Source organism: Sarcophilus harrisii, chromosome 5 (genome assembly GCF_902635505.1).
Source record: "Sarcophilus harrisii chromosome 5, mSarHar1.11, whole genome shotgun sequence".
Classification (NCBI taxonomy): domain Eukaryota; kingdom Metazoa; phylum Chordata; class Mammalia; order Dasyuromorphia; family Dasyuridae; genus Sarcophilus; species Sarcophilus harrisii.
In genome coordinates this window covers 252,979,689-252,999,633 of record NC_045430.1, presented here as the reverse complement: position 1 = coordinate 252,999,633, position 19,945 = coordinate 252,979,689, and the positions used below count along the sequence as shown (strand labels likewise).

Below are 19,945 nucleotides of genomic sequence, written 5' to 3'. Positions count from 1 at the left end.
GTAAGTACCAGAAGGTGTGAGGAAGCAGGGAGGGGAAAGGGGAAAGATCCATGGGCGGTGCTCTCTCCTAACATACCGAAGTAAGGCGTTTCCTCTGGATTCTGGTGAAAGACAATGGAGAGCCTCTTTTGGGGCTTAAATTTCATCCCCTGCATATTTAAGACAGGCTGATAGAATCCCTTTTTTTTTTTTTTTTTTTGGTAAGCTCCCAATTTTCCATATTTTCAGAATTCTAGCACATTTTTATTCTGTTCTCATCTCGCTGGCAGGGCTGTCATATATTGTATAAAATGCTATATTTCATCACCACCTTGATAACATGAAAAATAAACTTTCCTTCTAATTGGGTTAAATAATTCTAGAGAGAATTCAATTCAGTACAGCCAGGAGAAAATAGGAGAGCCGGGTGGGACGGCCCGCTCCCCGCTCGCTCCTGGTAATTACCCCTGCAATTTAAAGAATGCTCTCTTCCATCCTTGGACGTGCTCCTTTAAGACGGGGCTATATATGATACCCATAATTGAGTCTTGGGAGAGAAATTAAATCAAGAAAATGCTGGCTGTTTCCGGTCAGAGAAGGGCAGGGTCGGATTGCAGGAATTTTGTACTAATCGAGTCCTAGGAATAGTTACATAAAAATAACACGTGTGTGTGTGTGTGTATGTGTGTGTGTGTGTGTGTGCTGGCACAGAACTTTTGCAGAGGCCAGGGAGTTTCCAGAGGGGACGGTCCCCCCAGAGGTTTCCCTGTGACTACTATTCTGGGTTAAAAAGGTCACTTTTCATCCTGTTTGTAAGGGGACTGTGGGGCAGTGAGAGGTAAGAGCAAGTCAAGTATTTTCCCCTTTGCTCTTTCCTCTCACTGCCCCACAGACCCCTTACAAAGGGGCCTCAGATGTTATTTAAAAATCGAATAAGCCTTTTATTTGCTACTTCTTAGTTAATTTAGTTTAAATAGGAATTTTAAAACATTTAAGGGAGGAGGAGGGGATAAGGATGTGATATTTAAATGTCTTTAATATCACAACAAATTTAACTTTTATCTGTTTGACGATCTCACCCTTTTATCTAAAGCTAACAGTGGAGTGGGAGAGGGCAGGGAACTCTGGGATTTGGGGAGAGCCGGTTGGAAGGGAGGGTACAGAATACCTTGCAAGGGATGAACTCAGGTATGGACTAACACTTACTGAAACTGATTTCAGCTGTATAAGGTTGGTTTTTTTTGTTTGTTTGTTTTTTTAATACATTGTTCTTTTATGCTGGTTCTTGCTGGGGATTTCCATCATGTTTCTGAATGTCAAAAACACAGGCTTGATAAATATTGGGGCAGCTGTTTGCCTTGTGTGCTCTGGCCTGACGTCTGACAAATGCCCCTTGTCTTTCCAATGATAATTATAAATCAGTGGGCCTTGGCAGGGCATTTAGATCTGTAGAGAACGCATGAACTAGCTGTCACCTCGTAGATGTGTCCAAAAAATAATAACAATCAGCCAGACATAGGGAGTCTTGGGTGGAAATAGGGGAGAGACGCAAGGCCTAATGGGAGAAATGGGATATTTTAAGGTTTTGCTGAATTTTTGCAGTTGGTACATTTGGCAGATCTTCAGTTAGGGACATTTTCCACTTGCTTTCTTTGTGATTTTTAATGAAAATACTCCCCATGAGACCATACGGACACACCCAGCCGGCTCTGGGATCAGATCTCGTCCGTCTCCCCCCTAAATCCTCCCAAGAACGTCCATCCAGCTCGGGAGACCTTTCCGTGTGAAGGGCACCAGTGATGGCACTTGGGCATCCGTCTGTTATCTCGCCTTCTTTCTTGTTCCGTGACCCAACCACCCACCATCCTTTCCCATCACCCATTTTCTTTACCATGTTTCTTAATCTGCTCCTTCCACAGAAGTCGTCGCTGCTCGTGTGCTATAACCCCCTTATACCCACCTTCTGGCCGTAAGTCAGGAAAATGTAATCCCACCAAAGTTCCATGAAAATAAAAAGGAAAGGAGATAGTACCCAAAATAATTGGGATTTAAGGGAAGGAAAACAGTTGTATAGAGAGATCTAACAGGGTTTAATCTAGGGTCGCTAGCACTCCAGAACCCTGCTCGGAAAGAGCACTGTGGGACTGACAAGGATTGTTCCTTGTTTTTGTCCCAGGTAACTTCATCTGACAGATGAAAGTTCCCTGGGACAAAAACGGGGAAATCGAGAGTAAGAGGAAAATGCTCTGATAAAATTCTTTTCTGAGTTTTTGTGATTCTTTTCAGCTTCTTCTGAGCATTTCCCTTGGTTACAGAGTAACCAAATAGGGCCCAGACATTTTCCTGTCTTATACCCACGTTCCTTTATCTCAGCCGGGCTCCGGGAGAGAAGGGAATCCATTTTCAAAACTTGGCCATCCCATCTCTGGGTCCGGGTTCTCTCGGCTTCAGCCACTGCTCAGGGCTTCTTTTCCGAGACTTCCTTCTCCCTTAGCATCCTTATCCGTACCCCGCCATCCTTACCCGTACCCACCATCCTTACCCGTACCCCCCATCCACTTCCACCTTTTCTTTGTGAATATTAAGTTTGGAATAAATGTTCTACTGAGCTGCTCAATAGAACCCAGTTGACTGGAAGTGCCTTTCCTCCTTCCCTGATGTTGCTCACCTCTTTCTTTTTTCTCTGCAGGGAGAAATGGGTCCAAAGGGAGAGCCTGGTACGTCAGGACCCAGGGGACCTACAGGAAGACCAGGAAAACGAGGCAAGCCAGTAAGGGCCCCGTGCTTTACCTCTTCCCTTTGGTTGCTTTTGGTGACCTTGCTGTCTATATAATGGGCGCATACACAACTGAGCTGGTTTGAGAAAGGAAAATATCATAACCCATCACTGACTGGGTCATCTCCTGCCATGGGCTGTGATTTTTAATGAAAATACTCCCCATGAGACCATACGGCCACACCCAGCCGGCTCTGGGATCAGATCTCGTCCGTCTCCCCCCTAAATCCTCCCAAGAACGTCCATCCAGCTCGGGAGACCTTTCCGTGTGAAGGGCACCAGTGATGGCACTCGGGCATCCGTCTGTTATCTCGCAGGCAGGTAGGGAGAGGGCAGTTAGAATTGGATCAGACCCGAGGAGTCCAATGGATGTTTTGGGTCACTAAAGCCTGGTTTCGGTAAATCAAAAGGGAGAAACTGAGGGCCTTGGAGGATTATGGATTTAAAGTTGGACAGAACCTTAGAGGTCATTAAGGCAACATCCTCATTTAACAGATGAGGAAACTGAGGCTCTTGTGTGGGAGGCCACATGAGAAGTAAATGATCAAGGCAGGATTTAACCTTGGCTCAGAAGGCACCAGCCCAGGGCTCTTTGCTTTAATTTTCCAGCTGAGGGTTGATTTGGTGTAAAACACGAGCTCTCTGGGTATTTTTTTTTCTTGTTTTCTCCTTTCCTTGGCCAGAATATTTACATGGGTCCCTGGAAAAGATCTGGGAGCAGAGCAGACTGCTGCCCCTCCCTGAGCAGCTCTGTTATTGAGGGACTCCACTGAACCTGGGACCGAGAGGGATTTTAATTCAATAATAAATATTAAATTAATAATATTAATAATTTAATTTAATAAGACTTGGGGGAAACTGTCTAGGTCTGTGCAAACATCCAAATATACAAAGAATAACTCCTGTGGATAGAGGGCATAATTCTTAATGATGACCCTAAAAGAATTATACAAAAAGCACAAAAAGATCAGACTTAGATGGAGTCCTCTTGGTCCCATGGGTGGGTCCCCAGGCCAATCTCCTGGCATTAAACCAAGCACGTCCACCCCTCCCTGCCCAACCACCCCCAGATATCTTCTCCCCCTCCCCTTACATAGAGAGCTATTACAGCTGCTACTCTGCCCACCAGGAGAGAAGTGAGCAGAGCTTACCACCTGTTCTGCCCTCCATAAAGAGCTAAATGTCTTAGTGGACCACATGTCTGGTGGGCCTCATTCCTCCTTCCTAAAGTTTTCTTTTAAAAATTATTTTTACAATTACCCATGCACATGCTCTGTCAATAAAAAGTTATAACAAAAAACAAAAGATTTTTTAAATTAATAAAAGAATCTATTGGTTTATGATAAAAAATATTTTTACTATCATTAAATTTAAAAAGTGATATTTGCTAGAGGTTTTTATAGTCTGCTCTTCTGCCCCATCCCCCGAGGCATGGAAACAAAACTGTCCTTTCTACCTTCTGGGTTCTGCAGTAAATTAGAGGCCTTCTGGGGGAGGCTGCCCTTAGTCTCTGTAAGAGACAAGTCCATTTTCTGCCAGATCCAGTTAATGACACAACCCATTTCTGCACCTTTTTCTGAAGCCTTCTGAGAGAAGAGGTTAGTTCACAAAATCCCAAGATGTTAGAACTGAAAGGGACCGAGCCCTATGTGGGGCCATGGGATTTGGGTCTAGACCTGGGGGGGGACCTGGCTGGGGAGGCAGGAAGGCCTGGTTTCATTGTGGCCTTAGAGACTGACCGGCTTTACGACCTGAGCAGTAAATGGCACGTGCTTCAATTTTTCCTCTGTTAAATGGGGCTAATTAGTAACTGAGCTGGGATTGTTGTGAGGACAAGATAATGTAACATCTGTCAGTATTCCAAAGCCGTGGAAGCACTAGCTTTTAAATTAAACAGCTGCCTAGGACTTGGCTGGGCTCCACACCTTTAGTGATCTCGCAGTCTGTATAATGGGCACACACACCCCCAGCCCGGTGGGAAGGGCTGAGAAGGCTCAGGCCACCGAGGCACTTCTTATCAGGGAGCAATCTGGAGGAGCCCGGCCAGAGGAACAGCAACATTTCCCCATGGTCCGTTCATTCATTCAATGAGCATTTATTAAGTGCCGACTTGGGGCCCCGTGGCCGCCTCAAAGAAAGAGAACTCTACCAACAGCCACATAGCACTCTAGGTGTGGAGACTCCCTCCTCCAAGGCTGATTAGGTTCTGCTCTGGGCAGAGTAAGACGTGCCTTTCTCACGGTCACCCAGAAACCAACTTCCCAGAGGAGACGGAACCTGGGTTTTCCCGACACCCAACCCAATGCTTCACCCATTGTTGCACTGCTTCATAGAGGGACCGAAACTGTCCAGGGATGGCTATGGGCATCCTAGGAGTGAAGTCGCCCTTCATCCTTCATTTACTACGGCACGGGTCTAACCCAGCGCTGTAGGAGCTGGAAGCGGGCTCCTGGAGAGCCTGGCCAGCTCCGGCCGTGTCCCAGAGGCACCAAAGAACCTCATGCTCAGCACAGGACGTTGTTGCTCAGTCGAGTCTGACTCTTGGTGGTCCCAACTGGGGATTTCCTGGCAGAGATATTGGGGTGCTTTGCCATTTCAGAACTTCTGCAGCCCATTTGACAGATGAAGAAACCGAGGCAAACAGAGTTCAGTAACTGCCCAGTGACAGTCACACAGCTGCTAAGTGTCTGAGGCCAGACATCCGGCGTCCAAGTGTCCAGGCCCAGAGTCCTAGTACTGCTGCCCACTTGCTTCCGCAGACAATAGGGGTCTAAAAATTGTCAGTGCAGGTGGTTGTGGTTTAGGAAGTTAAGTTCACTCTCAGTTGGCTGCTTTGTTTTCTTTTCTTTTAACAACATATTGTTTTTCCAGTTATATGATGGTTTTCAACATTCATTTTTGGTGAGATTTGGGGTTCCAATTTTTTCTCCCTCCTTCCCTAGCCTCCATCCCACCAAGGTAGCGAGCAATCTGATATAGGTTATTCGTGTATAATCAATTTTAACATATTTCCATATGAGTTATGTTGGGGGGAAAATCAGAGCAAAAGGGAAAAACCATAAAAGAGGAAAAGAAAAGGGGAAATGCCCCCAAATGAAAATGCTGAGCTCTAGGCCACATTCAGTCTCTGTGGCTCTCTCGGGACGTGCATGGCAGTTTCCGTCCCAGTCTGTGGGAATCGTCTCGGAGCCATGGCATAGCTGTCCTGGTTGAGGATCACGCCATCTTGCTGGCACGCCAGCTCCTTTCCTAAACATCGCTTGTAAATCTTGTTTAAGATGGGTGACTTCACTCAGGAAGGAGAAAGGAGAAAAGTGAGAATCCGAACCCAGGCCTTCTGCCCGAATACTCATTCTGCCAGGCCACGCGGTGTCTCGGTGCCCCTTCTTGGGGGCCCCATGTTTGCTGTGGGGGTTGTTCGGTTGTGACCTCACGGGCTGTGCTGTTCTTGGGGGCTTTCTTCACAAATGAGTCAAGTGAAATCATTGTCCCCAGGAAAGGTTCCCAACGTTCCCCAATGTGCTCGCGGCCCCTGCCCAGGGGCAGCGGGCTGATGGGCTGAGCCACTTCCTTTGGGGCCGGGCCTTCCTTGGCAGCGAAGACCCCGTGGGCTCATACTTCTGAGGGTGGATGTGAGATTTCGAGGTCACGTTTGCTTGCTCTGAGAAGTCTGAAAGAAGAAAGGCTCTTAGTTATGGCAGTTTGCCTTGTAGAGAAACCAGAGGTCCATGAGCACCATAATCTGTAGCCAGGAGCACCTCGCTTCCCATTGCCGTGTGCCCTGCCCAAGTCCTCCAAGGGTTGCCAGTCTGCACAGGGGAGGACGCTTTCGAAGTCCCCATGTGAGGAAACCCCAGATTCATACCAAAACAAAAATGCAGGTTCTCTAATTCAGGCTGGATGGGACCTCATTCTTGTGATCTTCTTGGGAAAGTCTTCAAAGTTTTTAATTTAACTTTTTCAGTCGCTGAAATCTCTATTTCTCTCCCTTCCATCCCCTCTTACTCTGGAGGGCGAGGTGCGGTGGGGAGGAGGCCTGGGCACAAATTTGCAGAATCAGCCTTTGTTAGCTTTGTCTAAGAAGCTGCTTTATTTTGCCTCCGGAGCCCAGGGCCTCGCGGCCTGAAGGGGCACCCAGAGGGAGAACGCGATTCCTCCCATCATGCACACATCCCAGAAAGCCCATTTTTTGGGTGGCGCGAGCATGTTTGCGGAGACGTTCCCTGTTATCTAACTGGGAAGTGGTCAGGGGCTGTTTGGGCAGGAACCAGAGGTGGCAGCCGGCTCCCCCGGCCCCGCTTCCCGTCCTGGGAGCTAGCTGGCATTGCTGCCTAAAAAAAGCCCGTGAGTAGCTATATTAAGAAGGTGTGATTTCCTTTCATTCGAGACCCATCTTGGTGATCTCACTGAACCCTCTAGCTCCGAAAGGAGTCCTCAGAGTGTGACTGAATCAGGACCTCTCCCTCCCCAAGATTTGAAAAAGAACCAAAATCCCCAAACCCCCAGACTTGAGACGGGCCAGGAACCCCAAAGAAGGGCCCGCATTCCCGAGGAGGAAAGTCACTCCTACAGGCCTGATGGGGAGAGGGCCGGGGAAGGGGCTGCTTCGGGGCGAGGGATTGTATTTCACCAGAAGGGCCAGCCTGCCAAAGCCAGCTCACGGGCAGAGAATCCAGGCCAAAGGTACCGGGGGCATCAATCACTGTCCTGCTTAGACCCTAAAGAGTGATTAGTGCCTGGCCCAGTGCTGGGTTACAGGGAGGGAACAGGCCCTGCTTCCTTCACCAAGTCTCGGGCTCTGGACACAAGGCCAAGGTGCGGGTACTTGGGAAATCTCATATAGATATAAAGCTTCCCAGTACGTGACCTCTCCAAATCTCTTTTTTGTTCGTTCTTAGAGTGTAAAATAAAGGGGTTCGGGAGCCTCCCACCTTCTCCTCTGACCCCTTCTCTCACAAGAACCTCATGGTTTCTTGCTGCAGATTGCACTCTCCTGTTCTGGGACTGAGTGCGAGACTGTGGGGTTGGGAGCATAGAGTATCCTGACCCATCAGAAAACGCCGACCAGCCTAACACCCCGCACTTTCCTCCCTGCCAGGGACCGAAGGGCGACTCTGGAGTGACAGGTCCACCTGGCCAGCCTGGACCTCCTGGCAAACCTGGGCCCCCAGGAGAACCAGTTTCAGGTAAGGGGCGTCCGCTGCCCGTGATCTGTTCCCCTCCTCGACTCCATGGACACTTGAGAGAGTTGGTTTTCTCCCTGTGCCCCAACTAACCTGGGGTCCTGGAGGGACCATTTGGGGTCAAGTTCCTGTTTGGATTCCCACAGCATGTTGGTGAAGCCATGACTGCTGGCTGCCCGCCCCCTCCCAGGGGCTCATGGGGGAACCTGGCTAATTTCTGTAGGCCTAGGATGCATCCGCAGCTAATCTCGACTCCTTGGACCCCCTGCTTCAAGTTCCATTTAGTGCCTCCCCTTACAGGACGGCTTCCCAGAATCCCCCTTTATTAGCACTTTCTCCTTCTTGAAGTGACTTTTTATTAATTATCTGTGTGTATGATGTGTCCTACCAGTAGGTAGGACAAGGAGGTCCTTGAGAGCAGAAGTGCTTTGTTTTGGCCTTTGCACCCAGAATACTTTGTCCAGGGCACACTTAGTATGTTTGGGATTGAACCGAAGTCTTCATCCTTGCCAACTAATGTCTGCACACCCTTTGTCAGAGTCAGATGTAGGGGGAATGCTTTGAAACAGAAACCTATGTTCTGGCACGGAACACATAGTAGGAACTTTATAAATGTTGATCCTAAGGGTAGGAACAGGAATAAGATTTGGAATTTCTCTCTCCACTAAGGTAAACCGGCACCTTTTCTGTACCTCGCAATATTGCCTACAACAGTGGGGCGGAATGCCTCTGGGGTGGCACAGCCAGCATGTGTCAGAGCAGGGATTTCTATCAAGGTCGTCCTGGCTTCAAGGCCAGCCACGCCATACCGCACTACCTTTTATCTAAAGAAAAAAGTTTAAAAATTAAAGCAGTTTTAAAAGTCACTCTCCCTGAGGTACATCCAAGGTTCTTTCCATTGAAACTATTGATTGGGCAGAAAACTGTAGAGAGCACGGAGCCTAAAGTGGATCTGGCCTCAGACATTTACTAGCCGTGTGATCCTGGACAGTCACTTAATCTGTCTTTGCTTCAGTTTCCCCATTTGTAACATAGACCTCAAAATGCCTTCCTCCTTCGGGTTGTTGTGAGGATCACACGAGATAGCATGGGTATTAATGTCAGCTTTCATTAAAATTCTGTTAAAAACGTAGTGTGCCGTCTCCAGGAACCAGCTTTTTGGATGTAAAACAGGGTGGCCTGGTATTTTGTTTCCCAGGACAATCTATAATTGGACCCAAAGGGGAAAAAGGACCTCCTGGACCTCCGGGGAGATGTCTCTGTCGCTCCTCCATGAATGTGAATAGCCCGTCCTATGAGGAATATGAGCATGGACCGAACTACCCCCGAGTGCCCGTGGTAAGGCTACTTTGTCTGATGACAATGGCTGATGGTGAATCTGTGCTCAAGCTCCTCGGCAGTCCTGAGCAACGGCCCATTGGAGACCCTTCTAAATGAATCATTCCTTCCAATATGGACTTTCAGAGTGGAAACTCAAATCTTAGTATCTCAGAGAAAGTAGTCATGTTCAATGGGATCCATTGATCAAAGGTCTTGGGGCTGGGGGTTTTGTTTCCTTTCCAACTATTTCCTTTCTGCTCTAGAGAATCATTGGCTGGAGTCCTCATTGATCTCTTCTTTGGGCAGATTTTTGTGGTGAACAATAGGGAGGAACTGGAGCGTCTGAACACCCAAAACGCCATCGCTTTTCGCAAAGACCAGCGAGCTCTCTACTTCAAGGACAATGTTGGTTGGCTCCCCATACAGGTAATCCAAGGGGATCATTTCAGGATCCACTCTAACAGTCTGCAAGAAATCAGAAGATCACAGGGTTTGGCCACATACCCTCTATGATTCCTGCTACCGGAAAGATAGGAAGAAAGTCCTTAGCTCTCACTGTTCAGAACATTATCCCACTTCTCTCTTTTCCCTCCATATTTTTTAATAAAAGCCTAAAGATAAGCTCAAGATAGAGATTTCTCAGAGCCCATATTTGCCAGTTCAATACTGGCCTCTTTAATACCAGACTACCTTCCTTAATTCAGTGAGAAGTCAAACTTTTTCAACACCTGGAAATAATAGCAGCATTTTTTAAATGCTTCAAGGTTTGCAGTCTCCTTTGAGTCTTACTACAAGCCTATGGGATACCTACCATGTAGGTATTATTATGCTAATTTAATTTTTCTAATTCAATATTGGATTCCAAATTCTCTTCCTTCCTCTATCTTACTCATTTTACTCAGATGAGGAAACTGAAACTGAGAGAGGCTAAATGCTTTGCCATGTTCACACAGCCAGGACGGGAAAATTAGAGACAGGAACTGAATCCTGGGCTTCCCGATTCCACATTAACTCTCTATCCAAGACACCAGATTTCCCCTCAGCCAGGGATCCTCTGGCAATCTAATAAAACCTATGTGGAATACTATTGCCCCCTTGGTTGTGTTTCCCTTGTACTCCCCTGCCAAGAATATCTTTATTTCCAAGTTCAAATGTATTCTTTTTAAAAGTTTTTCTTTTTTTTTAATTTATTAGATTTCAAGATTTAATTTTATGATATTTTGATTTCCATTTTTTTCTCTCTCCTCAAGATGACAATCTGTAATAGATTATAGCTATACAATTATATTAAACATTAGTCATATTGTGAAAGAAGAATCAGAATAAAAGAGCAAAACCATGAGAAAGAAAAAACAAAACTGAAAATATTATGCATTCAGACTCCATAGTTTCAAATGTTTTCTTTCTTGTTCCTTGGAAGTCTGTTGTCCTCTCCCGGTAATTGTTGTGTGTTTGTTTGGATAGCTTACCCCTTTCTATCCTGTGGATTACCCTGTAGACGAAGGCAGCTCTTGTGGAGATGGAGTCCTACAGCCCGGGGAAGAGTGTGATGATGGCAACAACATAGTGGCTGACGACTGCATCAGTAAGTGCGGGCCAGGTGCCCTGGGCCAGGAGGCGAGTCACAGGGAGAAGGACGGGCAGGCTCGGGGATTATGTCAGGAAAGGGAGTGCAGAGGATGTCGGCACCCAGGCTTTTGGGAGGAAGGTGAAGGGTTTTCTCTAATTGTCGGGAGAGCGTGTTTGCCAGAGGCTCCTCCAAATAATATGATTTGAGTGCTATACAGTTTCTTCATCAGTAGAGACACTGACGAGTAATGAAGTGAATAAGGGCAGGGAAAGGGTCGTAATAGGGTTTGGGTGGTCCATCAGTTGCCTCTTTCTTTCCCACAAAAATGAGTGAACCAGACTAGAGCTTTTAACAACTTATACTCATTTAAACTGCAGAATCCCACTGCAAATTATTTGGGTTTCTGGCTCTGGCTGTTGACTTCCCCCTAACCTCTCAACCTTGTACATGGAGGTCAGTGGTTGACGTAGCCCAATCAATAGATCTTAATACACAAGTTCTTGCTAATTGCAAAAGGCCTTTTAGCCATGGCATCCTCAGTGATGAGGCAGGAAGGGGACCCAAAGCCAGTCTCCCCATTCACCTGAGCAGCGTTGCTGTCTTCCTGTGCCCGCTTAGGATGTCATCGAGCGTACTGTGGCGACGGTTACCGGCATGAAGGTGTGGAAGACTGTGACGGAAGGGACTTTGGCTATCTGACTTGCGAGACCTATCTCCCCGGGTAGGGATGCCGCGATACCTTGTTTGACTATATGCAAAAGGGATTTAAGCAAGTCAGTTTTTGTCTCGGCCACAATTACTTGAAAGCACAACTTATTTCTCCCGGGAGCATGCTGTACCCACAGGGATAGAGGGAGGGGAAAGCAGTTTGCATCACCCTCGAGCCGATGGGAGGACAAAGCTATCTGTTCCTACGCATGATTTTTTTTTTAATTTCATGAGAAAACCTTCTCTTCCCTCTGCCCCCAAATGCTGTTGAATACTTGTGCTTCCTTGCCTATGAGTTTGGAGAGGGAAATTAGGGGTGAATGGAAAGGAAAGTCACAGGCAACAAAGCAATTGCATCAGATTGAACAAATGACTATTGAGTCCTTACTGTATCTAAGATAACTGCAGTAAGAGCCAAAGGGATGTGATGAAGAATTGAACACTGTCCCTGCATACTCTTGGTCAGATCACATTTCCAAAAATGAGAGATTTTCCACAGTCTTTCTTCCTGATAGTCTCAAATTAGGCAGCTGAAAAAGAGCTTTCACTAGAGAGAATCTTGGTTTCTGAACACTGACAGGACCCAGTTACTTAGAAGATATTATATTGTCTTAAGGAAGATAAAGGAACAGATTTAAAAAAAGAAAAAGAAGCTCACATAGGCCTATGTTTTGAGCCTTTGTGTTAACCCATTCTTAGCAGCCATCCAGCCACAAACTGCTTTTCAAAAATATTTCTACCCATTCAGCAGCCCTTGTTCAGTCCGACATCCTGATGAAACCCTCACTAACGTCTGGCTTGAACTCTGGCAGGTAACCTGTCGCACCCAAAAGCTACGTGGGCTGGCATTTTTGTCAGAGACAATTCCTTGTTCAGCTATCTTCCCTTTCCCTTCTTGGGCTGGAATTGGGAGAAATGAACTCCAGTCCTCCTGCTCTCAGTAACTATAATCTCAGGCAATTCCTTCCACTTCTTTGTCACTGAAGTTGCCCTTTGGGAAAGGGAAATATGATTAGAAAGAAAAAAAATTAATGTGGAATGTCTTAATCTTGTGAAAACCAGTCAATCAATGAGCAACTATTAAACCCATAATGTGTGCCTGAGAGTAGACTGGCCATGGAAGTACAAAGGCCTGGGCTCAAGTGCTACCGTGGATATATACTTGCAGCACAAGCCTGGATCAAACACTTAATAGCCTCTCAGGGCTCTAGAGAACTTGGTTAAAGGAAAGGGGCCAGTCTGCCCTGGCAGAAGAAGTTCCTCACCAAGGCGCCTTATGCCTGTGAAATCATGGGTCCAGTCTCTATCTGGTACCATGTAAAGAGCCGGGGCTACAAGGAGAGACAGATTCCCTATCCTCAAGAAATTATATTCTCACGAACAAGAAATTATATTCTCACAATAATCCTCCCTGCAAGATGGCTACTGTTGTTTCCCCTATTTTTTTTTGGTTGAGAAAATGGGTGTTCTAGGATTACGTTATTTGTCCAGGATCCCACGGGGTGTCTGAGGCCGGGTTTAAGTCACGGCTTCCTAACTTAGCCAGGTCCAGTGCTGTATCCATTGAGCCACCTCCAGTATCCATAGAGCAGAGATGACGGAGGGTGGGGAGTGATCCTTCAGGTTGAAGATTACCCACGAATAACGAAGGGCTCATGGCAGGTTTAAGTACATTGCACATGATGATTATAAATGATGGAGGAGGAGCCCAATGGATGCTATGATCAGGAAAAAAAAAAAAGAGATGGATCGGTCCCATGGGAAAGGACTGGCCCACCAGTGGACAGCCCGCAGCCTCCATCCTCTTGCTGTCAGGAGGTGACAGACTCCAGTGGAGGAGCCTGTGTCCCCAGCCCTAGTTCTCGCCTGACCATTGAACAGCCGTGTGGCCAGGAACATGCTGCTTTGCTTCTGGGCCTCTGGAAAAGGAGGGGGCTGGCCTAAGATAACCCTGAACTTGAGGCTCTCCAGCTGTGCTAAGGGACCCAATCCTTTCTGCATTCTAAATGAACGGTCAGCACCTACTAAGTGCCAGGCACTGTGCTGAGTGCCAGGATTGCAAAGAAAGACAAACTCTGTCAAGGAGGTCAGAGTCTAATGGGAATAACCTTTCTCATTGATAAAGAAGGGGGTGCGATGTTTTCTGGAAGAGGTGGAGAAATAGGTCCCAGTGGATTCCCTCCCTTCCCCAGAGGAAGATTGGTTGGGCTTTCCACACTAGAGAAATATTGCCACCTTGGGAGAGGGCGAGGGAAGAAAAGCAGTGTGTCGAACAGAATAGAGCAAAGAGGAACCCCAGAGATTGCAGGAAGCTGAAGGACCGAGGCTGGTGGCCATCCGCTTTGGTGAAAGGTGGCTCTGCCAGGACGGCATGTGGGAGGCTGCCTTTCTGGGAATCCAGGCTCTGGAGCCTGATGGGAAGGGGGCATGTTTGGTGCACCCAGCCAGAGTTGCTCATCACATTATCTCCTGATTATTCCTGGCCTCATCTGTCCTTGGAGAGGCTTTCTCCCCTCATCAGCGTTCCTCCTGTTTCCTGTCAGCTATCATGTCTGTAGAGGAGGGAGCAAGCAGTGGCTACTCATTAACCAGGTTTGGAGGCTGCAGGGGATTGTGGGAAGCTGAAGTCATGCTCGGGGCTGGGTGGGGCAGGGACACCCTGCCTTTCCATCCCAAACCCCGGTGCACAAACCCTGTGCGGCCCGTGCTGGACACCGAAGATGCCAGGACAGAAAACCGCCCCTTCTCTTCAGGAGCTTCGCTCTCCTGGGCTGGAGAGGAGCCGATTGTCTCCTCTGTGCTCACATAAATACAGTGCAAGGCAGCCGAGAAGTCTAGGAAAAGCTGAGGAGTGAGAGGGTCTAACCCTTGGGGTCAGAGGCTTCATGGAAAGAAAATAGGGAAAGACAATCAGGGAGAATGTTGTAGAATGGGAAATGGTTTGTAGGAATTCAAGGAGGCAACAGCCCGCTCGGCCCAGGGAAAGCTCGTCACCCAGCCGGACCGGGATAGAGGGCAAAGTGCGAGGCTGTGAGGAGGAACCAGACTGTTAAGAACTGGAAATTCCAGTCTAGGAAATGTCTTTTATTCTCAGGGCCACAGAGAACCACTGAATGGATCTGAGCAAGGGAATAACATGGTGGATCTGTGTCTGAGTCTATACAAGGGCAGAGACTGGAACTGTGGAAATCAGTCGGGGCTTTCCCGAGGTTGGGGAGAGTGGCGATAGGGGTCTGAGTAGGTGATGGCCATATGAGGGAAGAAAAAAATCATATACACATGTACAAGGAGGGAGAACCAAGATCACTCAGCCAAATACTGGCAGTGTGGGCAATGAAGAATAAGAGGATTACGGAGGACTCTGGCTGGGCATTAACACAGGGGAGCGGCCGTCAGAAAGAGGGAAATGCCTTCCTGGAGGTTAAATGCCAAGGAGGGAAGAGAAGCCAAGGTTGGGATGACTGACTTTTATAATGGACAATTATAATTCCATTAGATTGTAAACGCCTTGTCTTTGCCTCTCTTTGTGTCCTAAGCACTTAGGACAGTGACTGGCATATAGTAGATTCTTGATAAATGTTTATTGGGCAGTTACTTATGACAATTCCTCCCTCAAAAGAAAGCTTCTTGAGAGGCTCCTTCTCATTGGCACTGGAGAAAAATTTAGACTAAAATCCCAGTTCTTTGATTTCACCTATTAAAAATTTTTTTTTCATCTGTGAAATGTGAGAGCATTATACTAGACCAGGGATCCTTCATTTGGGGCCCCAGGATTCCTAACCCAGAGGTCTAAAAACTTGGTTTCAAGCTATGTTTTTATTACATTTAAAAATTTTGTAATTATTTAGATTATATTTATTTATATTTTATATAATAGATATAAATAGATTATACTTAAATAGTATTTTTTGCAATCTTCTGTATTTCATTTTATTCATTTAAAGTCAGGATTTGAGAAGGGGTCCACAGGGTTCACTGGACACTGCCCAAAGGGGCCGATGACATAAAAAGTAAAGAGCCCTTGGACTAGACCAAGGCTTTTTACACGTTTCCCACTCATGACCCCTTTTCACCTGAGAAATTTTTATGCAACCCTTGGGTATAGAGGTATATGAAACTGCTCTATAAATCAAACATTTACTGAAAATAAATCATAATTTTGCAACCTTCATATTCAGTTACAAGACTCCATATGGGGTTGTACCCACAATTTAAGAAACTGGGGACAAGATGATCTCTAAGGAGGTATCCAGTGCATAGAGTGCTTAGCTCGGAGCCAGGAAGATATGAATTCAAATCCAATCCCAGCTTACTTCCTGAGAGATTACGTCAATCTCTCAGTTTCCTCTTGTGTAAAATGGAGATGAGAATAGCACCTACCTCCCACAGTTGTCCTGAGGATGACAGTGTTTGTAAAGCTCTCAGTGCTAGCTGTTATCATTCAGGCTCCTTCCACCTCTCAGAGCCCAAGATCCCATGGTACTTGTGGAATTCTTCCTGACCCAAGGTTCTCTTTTTTGTCTCAGGTCTTATGGGGAATTGAGATGCACTTCCCACTGTTATATTGACTCCACACCATGTCGCTATTTCACATGAAGGGCTGCAGGGTGTGGAATGGACAGCAGCTGCTAAAATGCTATTTGAGACTGGCATAGAAACGCCAAATTCTGCATGAAGAAAACAAAAACCAACCATCTTGCTGCTGACAGCTATCGGAGACGTACGTTGCATTAGTTCCGACTGGAAGAAAAATGGACCACTGTATCCTTGTCTTAATCCAAAATATAGAAGGCATCTCATGGCTCCCTTTGGGAGCTGGCCTGCTGCCCCACCGTCAAGGCAAATTCGCCGGAAAACAGCCACCCATCTCCATCCTCCAGAAAACGAGCCGCGGACACAGGGACGCCTCAGCGGAGCACTCTCCATCCACAGGCTTCGGGGTGCTTCTGAATTGAGTTTTGATCTGCAGCTTTCAGTCATCTCTTGGCGTGGTGGTCGTGACAAGACTCTTCCCTCCTCTCCTGGCCTTGGGCCACGTCAGGACCACCCAACGGGGCAGACTTGGGCGACACGGAGCACCGATGGAGCGGTTCTCCTGGGCCGCCATGGAGGACTCTTGGCCACTGATCAGCTCTTGGGTGAGAGACTACAGAGGGCATGCGGCCATCCTCCCCTGGGAGAAGCTGATTCGGCCCCAGAGTGAGCAGCCACTGGCTCCCTCAGATCTCAGAGCCAGCTTCAAAAAAGACATGAAACATCGGTTCCATTTTGACTTCCATGAGAACAAAGGCTTACTGAGACCTCTCTGGACTAGCTGGAAAAACTCTTCTGGGCCCTGTTTCTGCGTCCCAGCCTTCCTTGTCTCTCTGGTGGTTCCACTTCTCTGGGCTGAGCTTCATCCCCTAATCCCGGTGACCACCCTTCCACACCATTCTCTTGTATAGTTCCCAGCTGGTTTTCCCACCATCTCCTCCATCCTTCAGAAAACCCCATCCTTAATTATGTGAAAATGTCTCTGCTTTTCCGCTTTGTCTAGTGAGTCGTGGTGCTTCTCCGGGTGCAGAAATCACAGGTGGCTCCTTAGTGTTGCATCTGCAGAGGGGAGCGCCCAATTTCTCTACACGCGAGTCCAGCGGGCCCGTGAATTGTTGAGCTGGCAGGGCCTTGTGTTCTGTCTTGTAAAGAAGCTACAAACGTTCTGATCTCTGTCCCCGCAGCATTAACAATAGCGGTGTCTCTGTTCACTAAAACTACCAAGTGGCTTGTTGTGTGCAGGATGTTCTGTATTTTTCATATAAATGCATCACAGACAGGGCAGGGAAGGTACATGTCTACGGGCTGCAGGGGGTGAGCTGCAGTGGGTGTCCCAGTTTACCACATGGATTCCAAATGAAGATGTCTCCTTCGTGCACGATGAGCGCGGCTTAGACTCAATGTCTCTCAAAGACTGGATGCAGGTGAGAAAGTCTCCGACTCATGTCAACCACCAGAACACTACCGTTTCATCAGGTGGGGAGGAACCTCTGCTCTGTGCCCAACATGGGATTCACAAGGAATAAAGGCAGTTCATTCACTCCCAATGACTTGCTTTTGCGTAGTGGTTTGCTCAGTGTAGCTAAACACTGCTGGACAGGGGGTGAGTGCCAGTCTCTATGATGGCACAAGTCGACTCCTACTATCTTAAGAGGGGTAATTTGAAATTTTTGAAGGAGAAAAAAAGGATTTTGGTTCTTTTTAATTTAGCTAGCATGAAGCACTTTGGTGGGAGACAGAGGTGGCCAGAGCAAAGCTTGGGCCATGGGGAGTGGTTTGGAGAGAGTTAAGTAATCCTGTGTGTCAGCCTGTTCAGGGGACGCGGTAAACATGCTGACCCTGAAGGCTTCCACCTCCTTTGCCTCTGTCTGTGACTGCCATCAAATCCTTGATACGCCTTTCTACGTAGTGATGAAGACAACATCTTAAATGGTCACAAACAGGACCTGCGTGCTCAGAAATTGTGGGCAGGTCGGTGGAGATTTGTAAAATCACGATTTAATGGCTCAGCCATGTTTGTGCTATCTTTGTGGACAGAATGAACCAGAGGAGGGCATGCTCTATTGGATAGCTCCTTTATGGGAGATAGGGATAGATGAAAATGTTCACACCGCACACCTCACAGGGCTCCTTTGTCTATAACCATTGTCTACTACCGTGGGCCCCATAAAACAGCTTCTGCTGCTTACTGTGTTGCTGCCACAGGGGCTCCTGAGCATGTGTTTATTCCTGGATGTGCCATCTCTGCACAGGAAGATCCCTGGGGGTCCATCTTCTCGTCTTTCTGAGGGCTTTTCTTCCACGTCGCTAAAGCAAAGGAGGTTCTCCTAGGAGGAGATTTTTTTGAGAGCTGAAGTGTACAGCATACAGACATGTTCTTCCTGTTTCACATGCTTTTCCTTTTTACCCATGTAATCTTAAAATACACATTTAATATATCAACCGTATAGACTTGGAACTGACCAAATTGCACAATGTACACACAATAAAATTCTCCTATGTCAGATAACAGCAAGTTTTTGTTCTTTTGGGCTACCTACAGGTAGCTACAGGGCTACCTATAGTAAAATTACAGAATTATAATTATGTTCTGTCTTGTAAAGTCCTTTTATTTTTCTCCTTAAAAATAAATACTTTAAGATTCCCTTTGTTGTAATAGATTAAAAAAAGAGTCAAGAATATGAGTTCAAATGCATGCCCACAGACAAAGCAATTAACCCCTAACTTTCATTGTCTTTTTTTGTAAAGTAGAAAAAATAGCGATAGTCCCTACCTCCACCATTGCTATGACTCTTGTGAGAGTGAACACAAAAGCACTTTGTCCACTTTAACTTGCTATAGAAATGTCTGAGCTCATTGTTTCCTTCTAACAATCCCGTGAGGTAGGTGGTGTGAACATTATTACCACATTTACCCCATTAGAAAGAATGGGCCCATAGAGCAGAAGCGTCTTGGAGACGACTGAATCCCTGTCTCCTGCTTCCAAACCCAACGCTCTTCAAGCTGTTGTTCAGAACCCAAACATGCAGGTTAGTCAAGGTTTTGGTGTGAAATGGAACCAGGAGATTGGGGAGTAGGAATGGAGATAAATCATATTTGTCCTTGCAGCCTCTTACCATGTGAATTTTAGTACCAGAATCTAGAAAATGTCTCTTGGGGTTTTTGTTTGTCCAGGTGTATCAAAACTTGTTGAATAAGCTAATCTCTCATAATCTTTTGGGTCTTGTCTTTCCTTTTTCATTAATTTGACAGATGTGAATATTTTCATTTATAAAGAACAGCAAAAAATTGTATATGAGACTTAATTTCAATCACATTTGTTTCTTTTTAAAAATTATACATTAAATTTAACATGATGATATCCAGACTGTCTGCTTCTCCCTTTCTTCTGAACATTTCTGATTTTTCTTGTGTGTTTTTTCAAATGTTTCATTGATGATTTTCTTTAATTTTATTTCTTAAAATTACTGTCACTAACACTTCTGGCCAGTTCTCTAAGTAATTAAAAGTATAGTTAAATAAAACAAATTCATGCATTAAGACTATCTGCAAATATATTTCTTTCTGCACTGACAGCCAACCGCCTCTCTGCCAAGAGGTAGGAAGAATCCATCTTCAGTCATACAAAGTTATGTTTGGTTCTTAAGTCTTTCAAAGTTGTTTTCCTTTACAATTGTTCTTCTGGTTCTTGTTCATTTTACTCTGCACATCAATTTATGCACGTTTTCCTCTTTCTCTAAATCTGTTCTTTTTTGTCATTTCTCAAAGAATAAGGTTATAGTCAAATGCCATAATTTGTTCAGACTTTGTTTCCAGTTCTTTGTGACACCAAACAGTATTGCTATAAATATTTTTCTATATATATGAATCCTTTCC

General features: G+C 46.2%; 1 protein-coding gene across 1 annotated transcript in view; it reads left to right on the top strand.

Annotated features, from left to right (window-relative positions):
• COLQ (collagen like tail subunit of asymmetric acetylcholinesterase) overlaps positions 1–19,430 on the top strand; it is a 42,004-nt gene extending 22,574 nt beyond the window's left edge. Inside the window, exons 11-17 of the mRNA XM_031940265.1 lie at positions 2,669–2,749; positions 7,854–7,941; positions 9,137–9,276; positions 9,565–9,684; positions 10,723–10,843; positions 11,447–11,549; positions 16,063–19,430. Of these exons, the coding sequence (XP_031796125.1) occupies positions 2,669–2,749; positions 7,854–7,941; positions 9,137–9,276; positions 9,565–9,684; positions 10,723–10,843; positions 11,447–11,549; positions 16,063–16,132 (723 nt within the window). The 3' untranslated portion in view covers positions 16,133–19,430. The remainder of the gene's footprint in view (positions 1–2,668; positions 2,750–7,853; positions 7,942–9,136; positions 9,277–9,564; positions 9,685–10,722; positions 10,844–11,446; positions 11,550–16,062) is intronic.
• The last annotated feature ends 515 nt before the right edge of the window (positions 19,431–19,945 follow it).